This window comes from Aethalodelphis obliquidens, unplaced genomic scaffold, assembly GCF_003676395.1.
Source record: "Aethalodelphis obliquidens isolate GAN/ISIS:26980383/991018 unplaced genomic scaffold, ASM367639v1 scaffold30, whole genome shotgun sequence".
In the NCBI taxonomy this organism is placed as follows: Eukaryota; Metazoa; Chordata; class Mammalia; order Artiodactyla; family Delphinidae; genus Aethalodelphis; species Aethalodelphis obliquidens.
In genome coordinates, this window is record NW_020837974.1 from 6,794,367 (window position 1) to 6,816,356 (window position 21,990).

Here is a 21,990-nt window from a genome sequence, read left to right on the forward strand (position 1 = left end):
GGCATGGGGGTCGGGCAGGGCCTAGTCCAAGTCCAGCTGTCCCAGGTCAGCTGCCTCTTCAGCCCCTCCCCAGACCCTTGCCACCTGGGGATGTTGTGTCAACAGTGTCTAGGCTGTGTGTGTGGCAACAAGACAGCCGGCTTGGGTTAGACACCTCACCTGGGGGAGGAGAGGCCCCGAACTCAGCCCTGCTGTGAGCGCCTCTCCCTTTCCTAAGGCTGCCTGGGAACTCTGGCCCCTTCAGTCTTCCCTTCTTGGGATTTCTCTGAGTCTTTCCACCCAATGACCTTTAACCTGACAGCAAGGAGAGGCCGGGACAGTCTTATCACTGATTTACTTTGAGGATTTTTCCTGTAAATACCTTCAGCTGCTGTTCTTTGCACAGCCAGGCGTGGCCTCCCCACCTTCCCAGGGCTCAGTCCTCATCCTGTCTTGTGTCTGTGGTTCCCGTTCTCCAGCCTCTACTCTCCTTCCATCTCCTGGTGGCGCTCCCAGGGTGGACCATCTTTATTTTTCCCTGGGTATTCTCTGTCACCCTTGATTGTCTGTGTCTTCCCCATTCTCTGCTCAGAGCCAGGGACAGGAGGAAAGCTGGAATCTTGTGGTGGAGAAGGAGGGGGAGGAGGAGCCTTCTTTTTCCCCAGCTCCCTGGCGCCTCCTTTCCTAACCAAAAACACTGAGGTTTGGAGGTGAGATTTAAAGGACCAGCAGCTGCAGTGCTTCTTACTGTTTGAGTCACACTGCCGCTGTTTCCCAGGGATCTCCTCAACTGCTCAGTGCCTGGGTGCAGGACCTCCCTGCAGTCCCCACTCCATGCTTCTCAGTCACTCTGTCCGACATGGACCCCCACCAGCTCACTGGCCAGGGCAGGATGACCAGTCAGAGAAGTTACAACGGGTCAGCGTCCAACTCCAGGGCAGAAAAATCAAGAGTTCACAGGGCGTAGGCTGAGACCGGGACTGCAGCTGCCTATCTCGGTGTGGAACAGCCTGGTGCTGCCTCCACCCGGCGTCCTCTCTCCAGGCAGGCAGCAAAGATGGAAGAACCCCTGGCCTCAGGAAATGTCTAAATGACTGGGCTGTGCTCCCCCCGCCCCATCACCCAGGGCCTCCCTGCAGGCCCTGCCTGGTGGTTACAAATCTGGACCCACACCATGGGGCTGGAAGGACTCACCCAGACTGCCACCAGGCTTCTGACCAAGTGCTCATGTCCCCCTGGCCAATGCTGTGACAGTGCTCTGCAGGCAACAGTCCTCTGGCTTGACCCCAGCCTTCGGTAGGTCACTGATGGCTGCCTCTGCGGGTGAGGAAGCAGGAGCCAGTGCCCAGGACCTCTATCAAGCTCTCCGATGGAGGAAGGGGCTGGCGCTGTCCCTGCAGACCCCTCCAGAGGAGTGAGAACCTGGAGGGAGGAGAGAGGGGCACACGGGAAGAGCCTGGCCCTAGTGCCCCAGCTTCCTTCCTGGGGGCTCCCCTTTGGTAACAAGAGTCTTCCATAGGCACTTAGAATGTGGAGAGCCCATCCCACTGCTGCCCTGCACCTGGCAGCGGGATGCACAGGTGGACCTCCTCAGGTTGGGGGAGGTGTTCTCACCCAACGGAGCTGAAGTTCTGTTACTTCCTGTCCTGGGGGAGCAACACGAGTTACCAGGGCAACAGGCTCAAATCAATCTTGTCTGGGTAGAGCCAAGGGCAATGTTGTTGCCAGGGCAACTGATTAAGTCAGTCGTTTGGCTCCAGGCTTTTCCTGGTACCCAGCAGGCTAAATCACCTGGCATTGATTACCAACCCACCCGACCACGTTTGCTTGTCCAATCCCTGCTGCTTCCTGCTTTATCTTTACCCAGCACTTAGGGGTTCAATGACACAAGGCTGTCTGGAGCTGGTCTCTGTGACAGCGGCTGTGATTTCACAAGGACTGGGGTGCTCCAGGGTGGACTGGTTGGTGGGAAGCGGGAAGGAGCAGATGTGAAGAGACCCTCCTGTGCGTAGCTTCAAATCAAACCTGGGGAGTAAGGCTCCAGGCAGGAGCGCAGCAGGTACGTGGCCCCCATGGGTGCCCTGCTCCTCAAGGCAGCACCAAAACTAGGAAGGGGAAAGGCCTGCAGATGTCTTTTGTGTCCCTGCCACTTCTCCATGGCGCATATGTTGAGGCCACACTGGAGGCTATGACCTTGAATATACTTCTGGTGTCCACTTCAGGATCTCTCACATACCTGCCTCTCCCTGGCCAACACCCATCAACGGTGGAGGCTGCCGCTGGCCCACGTGCACCACCTGAGCTGCCGCCACCTCTCTGGCACCTTGGAGAGGCTTTGGCTGACCTGGGGTGGGGGGGGGGGCACCTGGAGCAGAACCTGGGCGCTGCTGCCTGCTGGCCAGATGCCCATCCTCATGATGCCAGGTGGTGCCCTGCATCACACTTTCAGCATGACCCTTAAAGGGCGTTCAAGAATCTGAGCCTTCCTGCACACCGCACGCACTGTTGGCTTCTCCAGTATTCCAGCTCATAGACCAACCCCTTCCTCCCACGCCTGGGAAGTGGAGGAGCCGGGGTGGGAAGCCCAGCCCTTCCTACTCAGGCTTTCCTGGCCCTTGGACTAGCTGGAGAAAAAGAACCAGGTGGCCTTGCTTCAGTACTCCTGGTACAGCTCCTAACTCACCTGAAGGCACTCCTCCCCAAATACCATCTTTAATAGGGGCCACAGCTGCCCTCTCCCAAACCCTCAGCTCCCCCACTGTAGGTGTCCTACTTGCCATGACAGTGAAATCATAAGGTCCTCTAAGGCCCCCACCCATGTGTCAACGACCGGTTTGTCTCACAGAGTGTGCACTGACCGGCGCCATTGCCCCCAACGTGAGTCAGTGGTCCTTGGAAGGATCAGAAGTGGGGTGTAAAAATGTCTGAATCCCAACCCCATTTCAAGCCTCCCAGGATGCAAGGGGCAAAGGGTACCTCCGCCAGTGCAGAGAGTCTGCACTTATGTGATCAGAGCCTTCAGCTGGCCTGGGCAGCGTTATTTTTGAACAGGTGGTGAGAAGGGGCTGAGGGCAATGGTGCAGCAAGAGGGCAGTGCCCCTGAGAGATGGTCTCTTCCTCTACTGGCTCTCCTTCAGTGCCACTTGACTGGAACCCTGGTGGGTATGGTCTGTGCACAGGGACCGATCCAGAAGTTAACTTACCCCAAGACACCTCCTATGGCCCCAACCCCGCAGAGAAACTGAACCTCCAGCTCCTCCAAGATCAGCATAGGCCAGTGCTCCGTAGCCCTGGCTCCTGGGATTACTTGGGAAGGCAGAGAACAGAGCCACTCCTGGGTGGGAAGAGGAGACACCATTCTGAGTGGGGAGTGGCAGAGGCCGGAAGGGGGTGCCACTGTAAGGGTGGCCCGGCTCAGTGACCCGCTCACCTCCAGGACTGCAGACGCCACCAGCGCGGTCACCACAGACGTGGCTCCACGCACACTCACCTCACCTCACCGCTTTCTCGGCCGGCCGGCAGCTCAGACCAGTAGAGACGCCACCCCACCCCCGCCCCTGCAAAAGCCCAGTCCCAGGACACGGGGTGGAGTGAGGCGGAGGCCGCCTCTCCTGCATTTCCCCACTCACACTCCACTCCCACCGCCCGGCGTCCAGCTCCGGGGCGCGCAAGGGTTAACCTCGCAGGGGTGGGGACTTCGGCGCGATCCGCGCTGGGAGGGAGGGGAGAGGACAGGAGAGGAGGCGACGAGAGGCGCAGGGGTCAAGCCTCAGAGTCTGTCGGAGCCTCGGGTGTCTCAGGCCACCGGGCAGCCACTGGGGCACACGGTGCGGACCCCCTGCCCCAAACTTCAAGTCGGGAGTGGGGGGAAAGACGCTGGGCATCAAGACGGGTGGTCGCCTGTCAGGATGCCGCCCCCCTCTCCAGGGGCCGCTACGTCTACCCCACCTCTGCCGTTCCAGCCCCTGCTCCGGACACTTTACTGCTTTGGGTCCGGGATGAAGCCCGGAGGCCCCACGACGACCCCGGAGTTCGAGTCGGCCGACGTGGCCCTGGGTCCGCCGCGGCCCTGGGCCTGCCCGGCTGACGTGCGGCTCTGCGGCCACCTGCGGAAGCAGAAGTCCCAGCGCCGCCGCTTCTTTGTGCTCCGCGCCTACCCGCAGCGCCTCGAGTGTTACGAGAGCGAGAAGAAGTTCCGCGCCGGCCGAGCGCCGCCTAAGTTCAGCGTGAGCCTGGAGGGCGCGTGCACCATCAGTAAGCGCGTGGACGCGCGTCAGCGACACCTGATCGTCCTGTACACGCGCGACCGCAGCCTGGGCGTGGCGGCGGCCAGCGAGGCGGAGCAGCAGGCGTGGTACAGCGCCCTGCTCCAGGCGCGCGCCGCCGCCGCCGGTGAGGCCCGAGCCCCGGCGGGGGGGGGGGGGGGCGGGGGGGGGGGGGGCCCCCGGGCCGGGGGGGCCCGCCGCCGCGGGGGGGGGGCCCGGGGCCGGGGGGGGGGGGGGGGGTGCGGGGGAGGTGGATGATCGTGGATTTGGTTTATCCGTAGTCTGTCCCTTCCCCCGCTCTGCGAAATCAAGACCAAACGTGAAGGGTTTACACGTTTTCAGTTCCCGGGCCACAGTGAATCCAGCCTGCCGGCCCGGGAGCCCCTGTCACCAGACCATTGTCTCTCCAGGTCCCGACTCCCACGAGGACCCCGGGGCCTGGATCCTCGCTCCGTTTCAGGACGTCTGGCCCGTGACGCTGCGGCCCAAGGGGCTGGGGCGGGCACGAGGCCTGGGCAGCGGCGACTACTGCCTGTGCCTGGGTTCTGGGGTACTGAGCCTGCTGCGGAAGCCCGGGGGCAGAAGCTCCAGGGCCTCCCGGCCATCTCCGCCGCCGGCCCTGCGCTTGTCCCTGCTCAGCGTGCGCCGCTGTGGCCATGCCGACGCTTTTTTCTTCCTGGAGCTTGGCCGCTCGGCACCCACGGGTCCCGGGGAGCTGTGGCTACAGGCGCCCGACGCCGTCGTGGCCCAAAGCATTCACGAGACTGTCCTGGCCGCCATGAAACGAATCGGGGACAGTGGTGCCGGCGGCAGGGCTGAGCCACTGCCAAGAAAGCCCCCGACGAGCGCCTCCACACCCTCTGTCCCTCAATCTTATGAGACCCCAGCCTCTGCGGCCCAATCAAGCAGCCTGTACCGTCCGGGGCGCCTGAGTGAGAGAAGCGAGCAAGCAACCCTCAAGACCCTGGCCAGGCCGGGGGCAGCAGCCTCACACCCCGAGGGGTTGGAGCTGGGCGGGGTCTACATAACCAAGGGAGCCAGGAGTGACTACGAACCCATGGGAGGCGGCCAAGCCAGTGGCTACGTGGTGATGGCAACCCCGGGCCTTCCTGCCTCAGCCAAAGCCGCTTCCCACCAGCTGCTCCAGGATGGAGGGATCACTGAATATGTGTCCATGAGCCTCTGTGCACCACGGTCCTTTTCCTCGAGCTTCTTGCCTCTTTCCTACAGGCCTGGGGCCGGGGAGCCTGGACCCGGGCTCCAAGGCCCTCATCTAGGCGTGGGAGACGACTGGGGATCCGCAGGGGCTCAGCGCTGCTTGCAGCCGCCGTCAGAGTTAGCCGGGGAGTACGTGTGCATTGAGTACGCGGCCGCCGACTACATAGGAATGGGCACTGACATCCCCGAGCCCCCTGACGGCGGCCTCAACTATGTAGACCTGGACCTGGTCCCTCCCCTGGAGGTGCAAGGCGACGCCCCCGGGGCCAGGAACCGCCCACACAGCTACGCACACATCGAGTTCCAGAACCTCGGGGAGGCCCCGGTGAGGAGACCCCCGTGGCCCCTGGGTATAGCTGATGGATGGAGAGACAGACGGGAGTGGAGGAAGAAAAAAAGGGCAAAGTTAAGAATGCCTTCCTGCCCACCCCGCTGAACCCCATAATCCCCTTCTGCCCGATGGAGAGGCTCTACAGCCCAGATGTCTCCTAGGACGTGTGACCAGCAGAAGCGCTGAGCTGCCCCTTAGGACGGGCTGCCTAAGGGCTCTGCCCCTTCCAACTGTGGCACCTGTGAAGTCTTCGGGAGGAGGTTCCCCAAGAAGTTGGATTCTTTTAAGGGAGAAAATTCTAGAACTCTTCCCCCCTTAAAACAAAACCCCTACAAATTTCTGGACCTTCTCAGCCAAAGCCCTGACCCTCTGTTTCCCCACAGAGTTCCTGCAGCATCGCTCCAGAGTCTCAAGTCAGCCTTGGCCCCACACCCTGCCTCCAATGATGACGACCACGAAGACAGAGATCTACCCCTCCCCACACACACACACACCTGCTGTGCTTGCCTGGTGTCGGCTGAACTCCTGGGACCCCAGAGCAAGAAGGATGAGAGCAACAGGTCTCTTACACTAGTGCCCTCCCGAAGTGATGACACCCCCTACCCCCTACTTTGCCTCTCCCAACGCCAGCTACGTGCTCACACAATTCTCCTTCTCCCGGGCCTGGCAGAACTGATGGAGTCCTTGCTTCTAATATACTTAATCTAGTCTAGGGGTCTATACTGTGCACCCCACCCCCATTAAAGTTTCCCTGCTGGGTGAGCCTGGAAAAGTCTTAGGTCCATGGATTCCCCTGCCCGACTGTAGGGGGAATGAGTAACAAGAATCTGAGGGGAGAGCAACCAAAGCCGTCGTGGAAGAAGAGACCCCATCCCTGCCTCCTCGCCCCACTCTGCTATCTGCCACAAGGAGCCTGTTTGCAAACCAACACTGTTTATTGTCAACAGAATCTGCCTGGGGAAGTAAGGGGCCCACTCTCCCCCAGAGGGGCTATGGACCTTGGCTGTCTGGGGCCCGTGGGAGAGATGGGTCCATGCAGTGAGAACAGCTCTGGCCACCACTGGCACCTGGGTGGTCAGAGGCAGGGTCTGGGGGGCCAGCAGGGGGCATGGGAGCCCCCGGGGAGCTGGGTCTTGGCTCCCCCTGGCTCATCTGCAGGAGGCCAGTGAGGGCGATCAGCTCAGGCCCACTGAGCCAGGCGGTGGAGCAGCCAGAGGATGGAGCGGGGAGGACCCTGGGGGACATGACTGGGGGTGGGAGCAGCAGCTTCAGAGAGCCCATCACCTGAGGAGAAAGGAGAGGCAAGTGTCTCCCCCCAAGCCCTGCGTGAAGGCTGGGGTGAGGCCAGGGCAGGAAGAGCGCTCACCTGCTGACGGGCCTGAGACCGGTACAGGGGAACACGCTGCCCACAGGGCAGCACATGGTCAGAAAGAAAGACATCTTCACGGCACATCACCGGGAACCCTGGGGAGGAGAAGCTGCTAGGGTGGCAAGCGCTGCACTGGTTCTCCACGGAGCCTGAGGGGACCAAGGGCCATACCTGCATCCCTGGGCACCTGCTCTCCACTCTGACGTCCTGCTAGGCTGGGCCTGAGGCCTCTGCCTGAGGCTGCCTCGTACAGAGGGCAGAATGAGGGATGGCGCAAGGTCCGGCCTGAGAAGGAGGTGCCTGACTCACAGCTGAGCCCCTGTGGAGGGATGGGAAAGATTCCTGGCGCTTCAGCCCCCTCCCAAGGCATCCCTGCCCCACCCGAGGCTGGTGCCACAGGTACCCCCAACTCACCCACACCAGCTGAGGTCCCGGTTTAGCTTCACAGTTGGGGTCCTGTGGCGCCAGCAGGGTCATCCTTGACGGGGCCACCTCCCAGGTCATCTGGGGGGGGGAGGGGAACTGGGGGGGAGGACTTGAAGAGATTAAAATCGGCTCAGGAGTCGGTAAAAGGGTCTTGGGGGTAAAGATGGCAGGACCCTGTACCTACCTGGGGTTCCCGGTGACCGCTCGGCAGCCAGGCCTGGGGGCGGCCGAGGCAGCTGCTGCTCTTTCTGGGTCCAGGAAGGCCTTTGGGACCAGGGCTGAGGACTGGGAAGGGGCGGTACTGAGATGCTTCGGTCACAGCCTCCCGCAATCACCTCCCTGCTCCAAGTCTGAATACTTCCAAGGCCGGGCCAAGGGTGCCCGGTGCGGGGAAGCTGATCATACCCTTTCTTCGCTACTAGGGACAACTGAGGTATTCTCACACTGTGGGCCCCCGTCGGGTTTCGCCCAAGTGCCGCTGGCAGAGCCCCTCACCTGTCCTGTGGGGTTGTTCTTGGCTCCCGCAGGGCTTCCTCTCCAGAGTCCCAGGCCTGGCCGGGGTCGCTGCCCGCCGAGGGGCCTTGTTCCTCGGGCGCCTGCTCCTCACCCGCGCCCCACCGCCGGGGGGTCCAGGGCAACATGCCGCGTCCACGGGGAGGGCAGGTCAGGGCCCCGCGCCGCCCGCCTGGCACCTCCCGGCTCCCACTCGGGCGCAGCCTCCCTCAGCGGCCCGCGCTGCCCTGCGCGCCCAGCTTGCGGCCCACCTCTCAAGGCTTCGCGGCGCAGGCGTCCAGCGCGTTTCCGGGCCACGTGGCGCACGGTCCCGCCGGGAGCCCGCGAGCGCCTCCTGGCGGCGCGGACAGCGGGGCCGCACGGAAGGGTGAAAACGGCCAGAGGGAACTGCGGCGCCCGCACGTGGAAGCTACACCGTCCCCAGCACACACCGCTCGTTCGCAGACACACACACACACACAGCTAAGGGGCAACCTAGAGGGCTTCCGGCTTCCGTTTATTGCACGTGACACGACACCCAGCCCCCAGTCTTCCATCCCATACCCTCGACCACGCCCAGAGGCGGCCTCGCGCCTTGCTGGGCCAGCCTGCTTCCAAGCTCCCGGGCAGACAGGTGCCCGAGGCACAGGGCCAGGCCCGAGGCCGCCCTCACCAGTCCTCGCTAGAGAGCAGAACCCAGGTGTGGCTGTCTTCTCTGTTCCTGGGGTTCCCGCCGGGTCGGGCCCCTGCACCCCGACCTCAACCCCTAAGGCCGTTCCAGCAGTGCATGGATGACAGCAGCGATGTAGGGGAGGCCCCTTCCCGGGGCCCCCTCCTCTTCCAGGATGTGGTGGGGCTGGCACAGGGACTCCTACAGGGAGGGGCCCAGGTTAAGTTCCCCTTGTCACCTCCTCCTCTCAGCTGTAGGGTGGGAGACACCCTAAAGGAGCCTGGGCAAAGGAAGCTGACAGAATGTAGCAGGCAAGGGTCAAGGGCACCCTGGACATGGCTTGGGGACAAATGAGATGCAAGGAAGCTGCCAGAGGATAACAGAAGGGAGATGACACAGGGGGCCAAGGCTCAGAGGGAAGGACAGACCTGCCATTTCCAGAGGGAAATGCTGGAGTAGGCAAGCTGGCACATAGAGCCCAGGAGACATGGCCAGGGATGGGCCCCCGGCACAGCAGGAGCAGACGCAAACACACACACACACACACACACACACACACACACGCACACGCGCACACACACACGCACACACACGCACACACACGCAGCCACGGTCTGTACAATTTATACAAGAGACAGAGACCCAGCCTGGGCCCCTGCATCCCCTACAAATATAGAGTTCTCTCTACAAAATATAGATAATTTAGCCCCCTATAGCAGCTGGGGGGGGGATGGTGCAAGAAGGAAGGTTAAGACCCACCCTCTAGGGAAGCAGAGGGCAGGGCAGGGAGAGGACTTAAAAGGCACCATCAGCACTGAGAAGGGAGGGGCTACAGGAGGGTGGCCAGAGGCTGGGGACCCAGGGTCTGGGGGCACCAGAGTGGGGCCTCTGAGGTCAGTGTTTATGAGGGGAGGGGGGTTCACTAGTGTCTTTGGTAGGGGCTGAAGGCACCACCGGCGGGGAAGGGGGTTTGCACAGGAGTCTTATAAATAGAAGTAGGGCAAGGGGGTAGGGGGAGGGGTGACGTCAGGTCCTAGGAACCCAGGAGCCGAGTGTAGACGACACAGAGCAGCAGCATGAGGACCACGTAGAAGAGGACGAAGCCTCCCAGACCAGAGGGGGGCCAGAGGGGCGGGGGGGACCTGCCCCCCGCCCGCTTCACAGCCTCCAGGGTGGTCCACAGCCCCTGGGCAGTGCCCTGGAGGAGATCCGAGGGCGAGCACAGGTCAGCCTGGGAAGGGAGAGTAGGTCAGATGGACAAGGACAAAGGACGTCAGCAGCAGCAGCAGCAGCAGCAGGACAATCCTTCCCACCCCCTGCCCTCACGTGCCAGGGCCAGAGCCACGCCGACATGCAGAGTGCAAGGAAGGGAGGCATGCAGGGGAGACATGCGGGACAGGGGCTGGCGGATGTGCTTCCTGTTGAGAAGCAGACACCCCCGTGAATGGAACCCTGCCATCCATGCAGGGTGCCCCGCTGAGCCCAGGACACTGCACCCTTTATAGGAGAGACCAGCCCTGGGCCCCTGAGAACACACCCCCATACCTCAGGCACCCCCATTTTTCGACAAGCTTCTAAGAAACTCTCCACATTCTTCCGAGACTTGAGGGCACTGAGTTTTGGCTGGGGGTGGGTAAGAAAGGAAAAAGAGAGTAAGGGGGAGGCCCCAGGAGGCCCCGTCCCAACCCCTACTTCCTGCCTGGGCCCCAACTGACCACAGCAGGTGAGGGCACGTGAATGAAGGGCACGGAGCGGGGCCGCAGCTGGTTGGCCAGCTGACAGAGGATGACCCCATTGGCTAGAGCCTCTGCCAGGTCATCGGGTAGGGGCCGCTGCAGCTGGGACTCAAGCACCTGGGAGGCAGGGGAAGGAGGGGGAAAGGTCAGGGTCAGCAGGGAACGCCCTCCTGCCCCTTCCATCTCAGGGGAGGTACCAGGGTAGGCAAAAAGGCTGTTGAGGGAAGCCGGGAACCTCCAGGCACCACGCGGAGCCCAGGCTCCACCCACGCAGACCCCACCTCTCATACCTGGCGCAGCTGAGCCATCACCTCCTTTTCGTCCAAAAGCTGGGGGGATCGCCGAGGTCTCAAGACAGAGTCCGGTGAGGAAGGGCCTGGAGAGAGAGGAGGGTGTGGGGCCGCCTCCACTACGCACCATTGACTTTGCAGCCCGGTCGCAGGGTCTGGCACCCACATCACCTGCCTCTGCGCTTGTGGGATTTTCAACACAATGGGACAACTGACCAGAGAACTCCCAGGCCAGAAGGGACGGCCCCAGCGCCGGGGTTAGTGCTGGATTAGCACCGGGTTAGTACTGGGGAGGAGGGAAGACCCACCTGAGCTGCTCTGAGAGGAAGAACGGAAGAGGAAGCTGTTTGGTCTCTGAATGGAGCTGAGTGGCCGGGGAGCAGGTGCGGTTGCTGGAGGCCGGAGCCAGGGGGCAGGAGAAGCATCCCCTCAGTGTCCTATTCCTCCCTCAGGCCACCAGGTCTCAACTCCCCCCACCCCCGCCCCACCTACACAGGCCCGCACCCTCCTCCCAGCGCCGCCGTCCCACCTGGTCCCGCTGTAGGAAGGGGCTCCTGGGAGGTGGAGGCGGGGGTGGGAGCACCCTGCCCCCCCGAAGCTCCCAGCTGGGTGGCATTGGACTTGGGCGTGCCGCTGAGGAGAGACAGAAGGGGAATCGAGGGGATGCTCAGGGGAAGGGCGTGTAAGGCGAGGACCGAGAGAGGCGGGGTCCAGGAGGACACATACTTGTAGGTGGCCTGAGCGGACGAGGCGGCAGCACCCCCGCCAGAAGCCCTGACCCCCAGCTTCGGAAAACTAGAAAATGAAGGTGTGGGGTCAGCAGTGCCAGGCGGGGCTCCGCCAACCCCGAGAGGCAGGGAAGCTCAGGAGGCCTCACCGCCAGGGCAGCTGCTCCCACGCCCACACCTGTCCTTCCTTGGGGAACCCCACACTCCACTCTGCTGCTGCTGCCGCCGCTCGCGCTCCTGCCACAGCTGCAAGGTGTCTGGGCGCCGCCTCTCCTCCCCTGCCGGCTCCTCCCGCCTGCGGGGCAGAGGCAGGATGAGAGGTGGAGCGGGCCGGAGGAGAGGACAGGGGGGCGGGCGATGAAGTAAGTAAAGGGAGGAGGCGCCGCCTCAGGTGGCTCCGGGTACCTGCTGCTTGGTGCCCTCTCCCCATCCCCTGCCACAGGGCTCGATTCTGGTGGCCGCTGCTCCTGAAGAAAGAACAGCAGAGGGGCTGAGGGGGTTGCCCGAGCCTGCACTGGCTCCCCTCCTCCAGCTCTCTCATGGTGGATGGACAGGCGGACGCGGGCTCCCCTCACCTCGCCAGCACCTCGCTCTTCGTCCTCCCCAGGGACGTGGCTGTCGATGAAGTCAACCTGCTCAGGGTCTCCGTCAGCTGGAGAGAGCAGTGCGCATCAGCGAGCCAATGCGGGCGTTAGGCCCTCGTCCATGCCCCGCCCCCCGGCCCCTAGCCCGTGACCCCACTACACACCAGAGCCATCCTCCCGCCGCTCCCTGGGTCCCCGAGGCTCCCGGGCCAGCTCTGAGATCCGGAACGACAACTCGGAAAATTCATCAGTTGACTGTAAATGCAGAAATGCAGAGATAGGAGACAGCCTCTCTGGAGTCCCGGGGCCCATGGGGTTCAGGGCCCCAGGCTCTGCTGCTGAGCCAGCCCTTCCCCGCGAGACACTTGGGCGAGCGAAGGAAGAGGACTCCAGCCACCACCAGTCACTCAGAGCTTCAGAGGTAGTAGGCGAAGGGTCCCGGCTCAGAGGTTCTCCCCTGGGGCTGAGATCCCCCATGATCCTTGGAAAGGAGGCCCTTACCTCATTTCCAGACCACCTCTTGCTGCCACTGTCAACGCTGTGGAAGCCTGAGTCCAGCCCTCCGTCATACCGACGTCCCGGAAACAAGTCCTCAGCGGGGCTGGGGCCAGCCAGGGAGAGCTGGTCAGCTCCATTCTGGGCAGCAACCCCGTCATCCGCCCTCCAGAAACCATGGGGTCCCTGGTGCTAGGAAGGGGTTTAAGTATCCAGGGGCTTCCTTCCTTCCCACTTGAAACTTACCAGGGGCTGAAACTCGGGGGGCCGGAAGGGGCCAGGTCCCCCAGTGCAGACCCCCCGCGCCGCCCAGCCTCTGTTGACAAATACTTGAAGATGTGAAGTTTCCCCTTCAGGCAGATCTAGATGTGGAGGCGCATGGGGGGTAGTTAGGGGAAGAGAGGGGGGCCTCCCAGATCCTGCTTGGCTACCAAAGGGACCTATGCCCCCAACTCCTGCCCATTCTCGGGCCCGTCCTCACCTGTGCAGGCGGGCTTTGCAGGGGGTTGCTGTCCAGCAAAATGACCTGCAGGTGCCTAAGGCGGCAGAAGGAGACCGGGATGCGGGAGACACGGTTACAGGAGAAATCCAGGCGGACAAGAGGAAGGTCTCCCAGCTCTGGCGGTGGGTGAGGGAAGAGTTAGAAGCATGCCCCGGCACGGGGCCTTGTGCTCACTTCCTCTGCCCCCTGCTCTGGCTAGTGGGTCACCCCTGGGGCCGCCGCGCCTCCGCCCTGGTTGGCTGAGGGCACTCCCCAGGACCCACGTCCCTGCTCCTCTTCCCGCTCAGACCAACTTCAGCTGCTGCCCACCCCACGTGCTTCCCTCGCCTTGTCCTCCCACCCCACCACCACTTCCTCCTTCTCAAGTGTCCGTCACAGGGCCCAAACCAAGCTGTGCCACCGCGTTGCTCAAAAGCCTTCCAGGATCTGCAGGCGGGGCTGCTGCGGGTGAGCGGGCTGCACCGTGCACAAAGGCACGGGGAGAGGGGGCTGCTGCGACCGTACAGCGCTCCACTAGCCAAGCCCTGGCCCACCCGCAGGAGAGGGTACCCTTCTCCACTTCTCAGAAAGGCACAGCTGGATTAGTGGTGCCCTGAGACACAGAATAAGAATAAAAATCACTGCTCTGAAAAATTTCGCGCCAAGCTGGCAGGTAATCCCCGTGTCAGTGTGACATGCTAGCTCGGAAGTGTTTTCTGCCGCTATCATGGTTCGTCCGCTAAACTGCATCATCACTGTGTCCCAGAACATGGGCATCAGCAAGAACGGGGACCTGCCCTGGCCCTCGCTCAGGAACGAATACAAGTATTTCCAAAGAATGACCACAACCTCTTCAGTAGAAGGGAAACAGAATTCGGTGATTATGGGTAGGAAAACCTGGTTCTCCATTCCAGAGAAGAATCGACCTTTAAAGGACAGAATTAATATAGTTCTCAGTAGAGAACTCACGGAACCTCCACAGGGAGCTCATTTTCTTGCCAGAAGTCTGGATGATGCCTTAAAACTTACTGAGCGACCAGAATTAACAAATAAAGTGGACATGGTCCGGATAGTGGGAGGCAGTTCTGTTTATAAGGAAGCCATGAACAAGCCAGGCCATCTTAGAGTATTTGTGACAAGGACCATGCAGGAATTTGAAAGTGACACATTTTTTCCAGAAATTGATTTGGAAAAATATAAACTTATCTCAGAATATCCAGGTGTTCCTTCTGATGTCCAGGAGGAGAAAGGCATTAAGTACAAATTTGAAGTATATGAAAAGAACAATTAACGTGAAAGTGTTTTCTGATCTATTTCAAGCCTCCTCCTTCCCCCGAAAAAATTATGTATTTTTTGTTGTAGAGACTTTTGTTGACTTTAGATCTGTGGATAATTATTTCTAAGCAAAGTACTTTTATTCCCCATTAATCTTAACTAGACTGTATCAGATACCATCTGTGAAACATTTCTTGCTGTAACTTCCTGAATGTCCACCAAGAGTCAAGAATAGGTGAGCAGCACCTGCCTAGGGCAGAACGTCTACCAAGACAGCCCGAAGTGGGAGAGCGCCCTGGCAGCATGAGCTGAAACCAGAGCCCATAGAGCTAGGAGCTAGGCAGATGGGTGCAAGGTCAGAAATGGATTATAAACAGAAGAGTAGCATTCAGTTATTAGAATCAGATCAAAAGAGGGACTGTGAATTACTTTATATCACACTTCTGAAAAAAATTCTCTTCACTCAGACCAGGAATCAATAAGTTGAAAAATCCAGGATATTCCACAGGGATAGTAAAGAGGCAGGTACAAGACTACCTTTTTGGTGGTTAAAGGAGAAGGTCTGAGACCTTAAAAAACTTTGTTTCTGATCTTCAGTAACATTGCATGGGATGTTACAATGACAGAACAAGAATTGGCTGCTCTTTACAAAAAAGAATAATCTAGTATCAAGCATAATGGCTAAAATTAAAAATTCAAAGAGGTAATAAATTGAGAATGAATATTGCTAGAAACCAAAATTAGCAAGTTAGAAACTAAACTTCACAGAATTAAAAAATGAAAATTAAAACATGTTTTACCCATCACTTTAGCAAAGATTTAGATTAAGTATCCAAAAAAAAAAATTAGCATTTTCTGCCTTATAAATTGGTACAACCTTTTTAGAGTGTAAGTTAGCAACATCAATTAAAATTCAAAATATTCTGGGTTTGGACCCAGAACTTCCACTTCTAGAAATTAATCCTGAACAAAGAAATGGACCCAAGAGTATTTGTTGCAACTTTTTTTTTTCAAACTTGGAAACAGCCCAAATGTTGATTAATAAGAAATAACTAACCAATATGTCTATAAAATGTAACATCTACAGCAGTTAAAAACAATGAAGTACTGACAGGAAAATGCCAAAAATTGCTAAGTAAAAGAAGGAAACTGTGTATAATACTCAAAATGTTTAATAAATGTTCATGTGTGGGGAAAAAGCAAAAAAAAAAAGAAAAGAAAAGAAAAAATCACTGCTCTCTGGTCAAGCACCCCTCCCTGGTTAAGGAGTTCATGATCTGGCTCCGCCCATGTCTCGCACCTCGCTGCCCACCCTCACACCACATCAGACAACCCTCCACCCCCTTTGTTCTGGGCCTCTCCACATGCTGTCTGCTCAGGTAGGAGAACCCCATTTTTCTGTCCATGCATCTTTCAAGGTTCAGCTTAAGGGTCATTTCTTCTATGAAATCTTTCTAAACACTAGGTTGGAATTTATTGCTCCTTCCTCTGGGCCCCCAGGGCATTTTGCTGGGGTCTCTTTTATGGCCCAGAGAGAGCCCTGATCAAATGCTTATTTGTACCCCTACTGTCTTAGAAGGAAAGAAGGAGTGGGGGGGAGCCTAGAGAAAATGGATGGCCACCTGACTCCCCTCTCTTGTTCTTCAAAACCATGGGTAGCATGGCCCCAGCCTTCCCACCTAGCCCTGGCTTGCCTTTCTAACCACGTCTGTGCTGGACCTCCGTGCTTTACACACAGGGTTGCTTCTGCCTGGGTTGCAGAAGGATGGAGAACTCTCCTTCAAAGGTCAGCTCCTGCTGCCCCTCTGGGCTGACTGAGGCCTTCCCCGGGTCCCTGAGCAGAGCCACACGGCTCCCTCTAGCCCCTACGGCGCTAAGTTTCCTGTTCTAGCGCTTCCCTCTGCTTGTCTCTCCCCATTAAGCCACTAAATCTTAAGAGTTGGCCCCAGATCTGAGTGACATCACTCACATCTACCTGTTCCCCACCTAAAACACAGGAAACACACACACACAACAATGCTGGCTGAATAAAGGAAGGTGTGCCTGCTTTGGAGCAAAGGCTATCAAGTGTCGGGTGCATCACAATTAGCCCATTAAAATGGGGTTGCCTGAGCTCCAGCTCACTGGTTCAGAATCTCTGGGGAGGCAGCACAGGACCTCACCTGACTCAGGTTTTGAGAGCTTCGTGGGCGCTAAATGGTAACACTGGGTGACCTTGAGGGCTCCTCTTGACTGTGAAATTCTACAGGGTGCCAATGCACTCACCACTCCCCTTCCTGTACCCTTCCCCAGATTTGTCAAGCACGGCTAATAACCCATGCTTTGCCAGCCTCAGAGGGCTGCTGGTCAAGAGCAAAGAAAATAATTTACAGCATGTCTCATGCATTGCAAAACCCTAGGCAACTAAGGCATTATTTTTCCTTGAAGATTCCTTGTCTGTGACTCCTCCAAGGTAGATACACAGACACAGACACACACACAGGCACACACACATCCTCACACCCCTCCAGTGCTTCCTTTTCCTCACCATCAGGCAGGGCGCTGAGCTGGTTCCTCCGAACATTGAGATCCCGCAGGGAAGGGAGGCCACACAGCTCCGCTGGGAGAGATGGCAACTCATTGCTGCTCACATCCTAGGATGAGGAAAGAAGTAGGGAAGGAGCCACAGACCCCGAGCATCAGAAACCACCTCCTGGACCTGGCCACCTGCTTTAGTCTCGGCTTTTCCCCTAGGGTGCATCCCTCCTTTTCCTGCCCTCCCCCGCCCCCCAGAGGTCCCTAGTGCCTGGCTCATCAGTCCCTCTTGTCACCCTGCTCCCCATCCTCACGAGCTGCCGCAGGCTTCCCAGGGCGCTGATGTCGGGAGGTAGGGCCCCCAGTTTGTTGTTGCTGACAATGAGTACTCGCAGGGGCAGCTGGCAGATGTAGGGCGGCAGCGATGACAGCTGGTTTCGGCTGTGGGAGGGAGGAGGGCAGTGGGCTCACCCTCCAGGCATGGCGCTGTCCTTTCAGGGTCACCGGGAGGGTCACTCAGGGTGCTGTTCACTGGTACTTGGGGCCGAGAAGGACCACCCCCTACCCTGCAGTGGCCCTGCCTCCCTACCTGAGGTTGAGGTAGGTGAGAGCTGTGAGATTCCCCAAGGCTGGGTTCAGGCATCTCAGACAATTGTGGTAGAGGCTCAGACCCTCCAGGGACACCAGCTGGCACGCTGCCTCTGGCACCTCGGGGAACCGGTTCCGGGACAGGTCTAGGGGAAGCAAGTGTCAGCGGAGAGCTTGCAAAGACCCAGCCCTGGACAGGAAGACCTTGAACTTCCCCAGAGCCAAGGAATCAGACCTATAAACCTGGACCCTCTGGAGCAAGAAGAAAGCCTTCCGTAACCTGGAGCCCATTCCAAGCGTAGCCAGAGCGGCAAAGGGAAGGCAAAGGCCTTGGGGTCTCTGGGCTGAAGAAGCCTAGACTTGGGGGAAGGGGGCGAGCCATGAACACCATCTTCAAACGCACAAATGCAGGGCTATCCTGTAAGGGTGGCTGGATTCTATAACTCTTGTGGTTTCTGTTGTTCTGTGATGCCTGGAGAGGTGGAAGGCAAAGGTCACAGGAGAAGGTTGGTGCTCCAAAGGAACTAGCAAGGTGATCGGCTGGGAGGTTCAAGGTAAGAATATGAACAACCCCTGGGGGACACGACCGAGAAAGCTCACCCCTCCTAGGCGCCCTGTCTCCTAACCTCTACCTATTTTCCACCAAGGGTTATTATAGCCTGGCTCTGGAGACCTGACACTGGCCACCAAGGGTTATCATAGCCTGGCTCTGGAGACCTGACACTGGCCACCGGTTTTTCACCAGCCCCTGGGATCAGCAAGCCAGGTCCAAGGGACTATGAAGTCACAGATTCCCAAGGACCTGGAGAGAAAGGCAAATGGACCAAGCTGGAGGTGGGAGGTGGAGTCCCAGGCACACCTTCCTCAGAGCTGGCCTCCTTCCTGCCCTCTTACAGTCTCAACGGCCTGCTTCTACTTCCTCTCTTGCTGACCCGGACTTCAGACCAGCTCCTTTGCCTCGAGTCTTGGGCACGGGCGAGGAGTGGACAGGGCGGAAAGGACGGGAGAGTCTACTAGCATCCTTTTATCTCAACCAGCGGCTTGCTAGACCAGTGCAAGGCGTCCAGTACGGGGTTCCTGCCAGTCTGGAGGCTCTCACTGCTTAGACTGCTACAAGCCCGGGTCTCTGCTCCCTCTGCCCAGCCTGTATTGGGAGGGGCCCAGGGCCTGCTGGGGAAGTCCCAGGGAACAGAGCTTGGGTGAGCTTCTTAGAGGGCCCTCTCCACGGAGGGGCAAGCAAAAGCCGAGGGGAGGGGAAGCGGGGGTATATCCCCCAAGGAAATGAGTCTTGTGACAGGAAATGAAGTAGAAATAACCTGTCAGGTTCTGTCTCTGGGCCCTGTGTTTACCAGGGCGGACGACAGCCTGACGCCCCAAGAACCCTCTCTGCTCCCAGCCCTGGTGTGCACAGAAAAAAGACCTGTCACAGGAGAAGACAGTTCCAGAGAGGGTGGGAGGATGCGATGCAGTCCTCCCGCCCTCCCCCTCCATCTGCCCGCTTCCTCTGCATCCACAAATGTGTGTGCTGCACGCGCATGTGGATGAGGGGGGTGGAGGGCAAGCTGTGATGGGGCGGGCCAGGGAGCGGGGGCAAAAGCTCAGAGCGAGTGAGCGGAAGGGAGCGGGGCTGGAGGAGCGGTGCACAGGAGGCACAGGATGCGGTCTGCGAGAGAATGAGCTGCACTTCTCTTTTGTGAGAGCAGCCCTTCCCCCCACCTCAGGATTCATCCTACTATCAGGGCCCGGGGACCGAGTCCAAGGGACAGCAGGGACCTTCCACACAGCACACGTGCAAGGAAAACGCTGGTTCAGAAAGAGCTGCGGAAGCAGGAGGAGAGGTTCCACAAGATTCAGTCAGCAGAGCTGAAGTTTTTAGTCCATCAGGGTTGAAGGGCAAGGAAGTGTGGAGAGCAGGGTATGGGCAACAGACTGGGTTCCTGTCACTTCCTCTTTCCACCCCAAGCTACAGGCACCCTGCTTGGGGAGAGGGACCGGAGGAGAGAGTTCTGGACGAGAGAGACCCACCTGGCCTAGAACCTGGGCCCTGAAAGGACTGAGGATTCCTGTGTGGAGAGCAGGGTAGAGAGAGGTTCTCAGGAAGCTGGGATTGTCCCGCTTGCCCTGGAGAACGGGCTGCACCCTGAGCCGGAATGCTGGGGGAGGAGGCGGAGAGGAGGTGGGAGCTGGGAGGGGGCCCGGGAGGTCTTGGGAGTTTTCCCCAGGAGTCCACTCACACAGACAGAGCCCTAAGGAAGTAAAGAATAACATTTGGTCTCTGTCAAAAAACAAGCAAGGGGGAGGGGAAAGGGAACAGACGGCAAGTGTCACACAGCTGCTGAGGTCAGTCTGGAGCTGGGGGGTTAGGCGGCTCGGGGAGACTGAGAGGGACAGCAGTGGCTCTCGGCTGCCCTGAACTCACTCGCCGAAGAGTGGGCGAGTGAGTTTACCTAGCAACCCAAGACAACGGGAGTGGTTTCAACTGGTTCTCTCCAGAACAGTCGAGGAAAGAGTGTGCGTCGGCGCCCACTAGGGTGTTTGCAGGCGAGCGGGCACCTGCTAGGGGGGCAGTGCAGTCCCAGGGCAGTGGCATCAGGGGGACACTCTCATCCAGCCCCAAGTCCCACCCTGGGCTCGGCTGGGGTGGGGCTTTGGGAATGCAGTCCTCCACCCCTCTTCCAATCCCCACCCCCCAGCTGCCAGCCCAAGGTCAGAGTTTGCCTCCTGAGCAGCTGAGCCTGACTCACTCGTCACAGTGGAGTCCCTGCACCCTACCATCAACAGACACCAGGGTGGAGGGATCCTATGGGTGGGGGACTAGGAAGGACAGTTGGGCCGTCTCTAGCTTCCCAGCACTCCTAGCTGGGAGATAAGATTTCCCTCCTTTCAGCAGCTGCCTCAAGTCCCTCCCCCGTGGGGAAAGCAGAAACTGAAATGGGAATTCTAGGGTCTCTGTGAGATCACAGGCTCCACAGTGACCTCACACACGCAAGAAGGAGGAGGAGTCGCAGATAAAGGAGTCAGGGATAATAGGAGGAAGAGCTCGCGGAGAAAAGAGTTGGGGGAGGTGGGAGATTTGCTTTTTTCCCACAGGCTGGCTGGGGGAAGAATGGAGAGAGTCAGCGGCCTTAGGGGGCGGGACTACAAGCAAAGGAAACAGAAACTTGGGGCTGTCAGGGGCAAACGCATGGAAGCGGGGGCCTGGGGCTGCTCTTATCTTTGGTGGAACAGGGGAAAGAGTTGGAGACTAAGTGGAGAAAGAGAAAGGAGTCATGGGGGGTGGCTCGCGAGGGCTGCTTTATGGAACGATCAGAACTGAGGTTGAAGAGATCACGCAAATGAGCCAAGCAGGTGAGGGGCAGGATCATTCTACAGGTGCGCAGATATGCAAATAAAGAGAAGCGGGGCGGGGTAGGGGGGCGCTCACGACGCTCGGCCAGAGATTCTTGAGCGTTCCGTGCAAACCAGAAAAGCGCTCATTGTCTAGTAGTTCTTAAGGTGGGGAGGGGGTGGTGGCAGACTTATGCAAATCAGCAGAATCTAGAACTCCGACGGCCAGGTGATGGGGCGGGCCAGACTCCCGGGCCCGGGAAGAAACAAGCGAGGGGCGGGGCTATGCAAATGAGGGTCCCGGCTGGGCTCGGAGCCGGGTGCACTCACCAGCCTGGGTGATGTCTGACAGGTCGTAGCTGCGGGCCGCGCCCCGGGGGAAGTGCTTCAAACGCCGGTTAGACAGGTTCAGGGTCCCGGTGGCCACGGCCTCCTCTAGAGCCCGCTCTGCACTGCGGCTCCCGGGCAGACCCGGAGACCCTGGAACGGAGGTCGTGGCCGCCGCCTCCTCACCCCCGGCGGCGAGAGAGGCCGCTACCGCCGCCGCCATCCGCTCCCGGCGGCTCCCGCTGCCTGACTGACGGGACCGGCCGTCCCTCCTTGCCCCTCCCCCTCCTCGGAGCCGCCGTAGTCGCTTCCAGGGGGAGGAAGCGGGCTCAGGGACCCGACGGACCAATCGGGATCCCGAGACGCGTCGGAAGTGGCTAATCAGAACCCGCCGGCGGGGTGGAGACTCCGGCGCTGAAGAGAGGCGAGAGAAGGGAGGGGGACTAGAATAGAGTGCTCGCCAACGGCCTACTCTCCAGGCCGGCCCGCCCCGCGCAGCCGCATCCAATCACAAATCTTAGGAGTGGAGATGGAGCCAATCAGGTCCAATCAGGAGGCGGGGACGTCGGCCCTCCACTAGAAGGGATAGAGGCCGAGAAACGCAAACCCTTGTCCTCTTCCAACGAAAACCAATCGCAAGCTAGATACAGCCGAGTGACTGTAAAGAAGGCCAATTAGACCCTCCAGAGGGAACCTGGCCCGGCCTCTTCTCTGAGGGACTGCTCTACCTACCAATAGCATGGGCGAGAAGTCTGTCCCTTCGCTCAGGAGGAGATGGGTGAACTAGAACTTTGAGGTAGAGGTAAAGAATGTGAGTGCGGCACGCTGGGCTGGCTGGAAGCAGTGCAGGGATTGCAGTAGTGTGTGCGAGCTAGACGTGTTAGGGAGCGAGCCA

General features: G+C 59.3%; 4 protein-coding genes across 8 annotated transcripts; 2 read left to right on the top strand and 2 right to left on the bottom strand.

The window, feature by feature from the left end:
• Positions 1–1,794: 1,794 nt before the first annotated feature.
• Positions 1,795–6,559, top strand: LOC113630495 (insulin receptor substrate 1-like). 3 transcript variants are annotated; one of them, XM_027125975.1, is made up of 3 exons: positions 1,795–3,569; positions 3,942–4,371; positions 4,655–6,219. In XM_027125975.1, the coding sequence occupies exons 2-3, from the start codon at positions 3,978–3,980 to the stop codon at positions 5,896–5,898; spliced, it is 1,638 nt and encodes a 545-aa protein (XP_026981776.1). In that variant the 5' UTR covers positions 1,795–3,569; positions 3,942–3,977; the 3' UTR covers positions 5,899–6,219. The 3 variants fall into 3 exon arrangements, with proteins under 3 accessions (XP_026981776.1, XP_026981774.1, XP_026981773.1); XM_027125972.1 differs by having other exon boundaries at positions 3,237–4,371; positions 4,655–5,787; positions 6,177–6,559; XM_027125973.1 differs by having other exon boundaries at positions 1,795–4,371.
• A 150-nt stretch (positions 6,560–6,709) lies between these two features.
• Positions 6,710–8,255, bottom strand: SAP25 (Sin3A associated protein 25). Its single transcript, XM_027125982.1, is given in 7 exon segments — positions 6,710–7,077; positions 7,160–7,257; positions 7,334–7,481; positions 7,577–7,697; positions 7,773–7,873; positions 8,084–8,106; positions 8,109–8,255. Coding segments are annotated over 7 exon segments (906 nt in total). The 5' UTR covers positions 8,230–8,255; the 3' UTR covers positions 6,710–6,783.
• Positions 8,256–8,566: 311 nt separating this feature from the next.
• Positions 8,567–21,354, bottom strand: LRCH4 (leucine rich repeats and calponin homology domain containing 4). 3 transcript variants are annotated; one of them, XM_027125971.1, is made up of 18 exons: positions 21,099–21,351; positions 17,443–17,587; positions 17,168–17,294; positions 16,867–16,972; positions 13,065–13,201; positions 12,830–12,945; positions 12,590–12,689; positions 12,253–12,343; positions 12,080–12,156; positions 11,910–11,971; positions 11,683–11,799; positions 11,503–11,571; positions 11,306–11,409; positions 11,085–11,168; positions 10,777–10,862; positions 10,466–10,603; positions 10,296–10,373; positions 8,567–8,951 (listed from the first exon to the last, which is right to left on the bottom strand). In XM_027125971.1, exons 1-18 carry the CDS (start codon positions 21,316–21,318, stop codon positions 8,847–8,849), a joined length of 1,962 nt encoding a protein of 653 aa, XP_026981772.1. In that variant the 5' UTR covers positions 21,319–21,351; the 3' UTR covers positions 8,567–8,846. The 3 variants fall into 3 exon arrangements, with proteins under 3 accessions (XP_026981772.1, XP_026981770.1, XP_026981771.1); XM_027125969.1 differs by lacking the exon at positions 8,567–8,951 and adding an exon at positions 9,359–9,981 and having other exon boundaries at positions 21,099–21,353; XM_027125970.1 differs by lacking the exons at positions 8,567–8,951; positions 11,503–11,571 and adding an exon at positions 9,359–9,981 and having other exon boundaries at positions 21,099–21,354.
• On the top strand, positions 13,792–14,394 carry LOC113630498 (dihydrofolate reductase-like). The gene has a single exon (XM_027125980.1). It carries the CDS (start codon positions 13,792–13,794, stop codon positions 14,353–14,355), a length of 564 nt encoding a protein of 187 aa, XP_026981781.1. The 3' UTR covers positions 14,356–14,394.
• Positions 21,355–21,990: the final 636 nt, after the last annotated feature.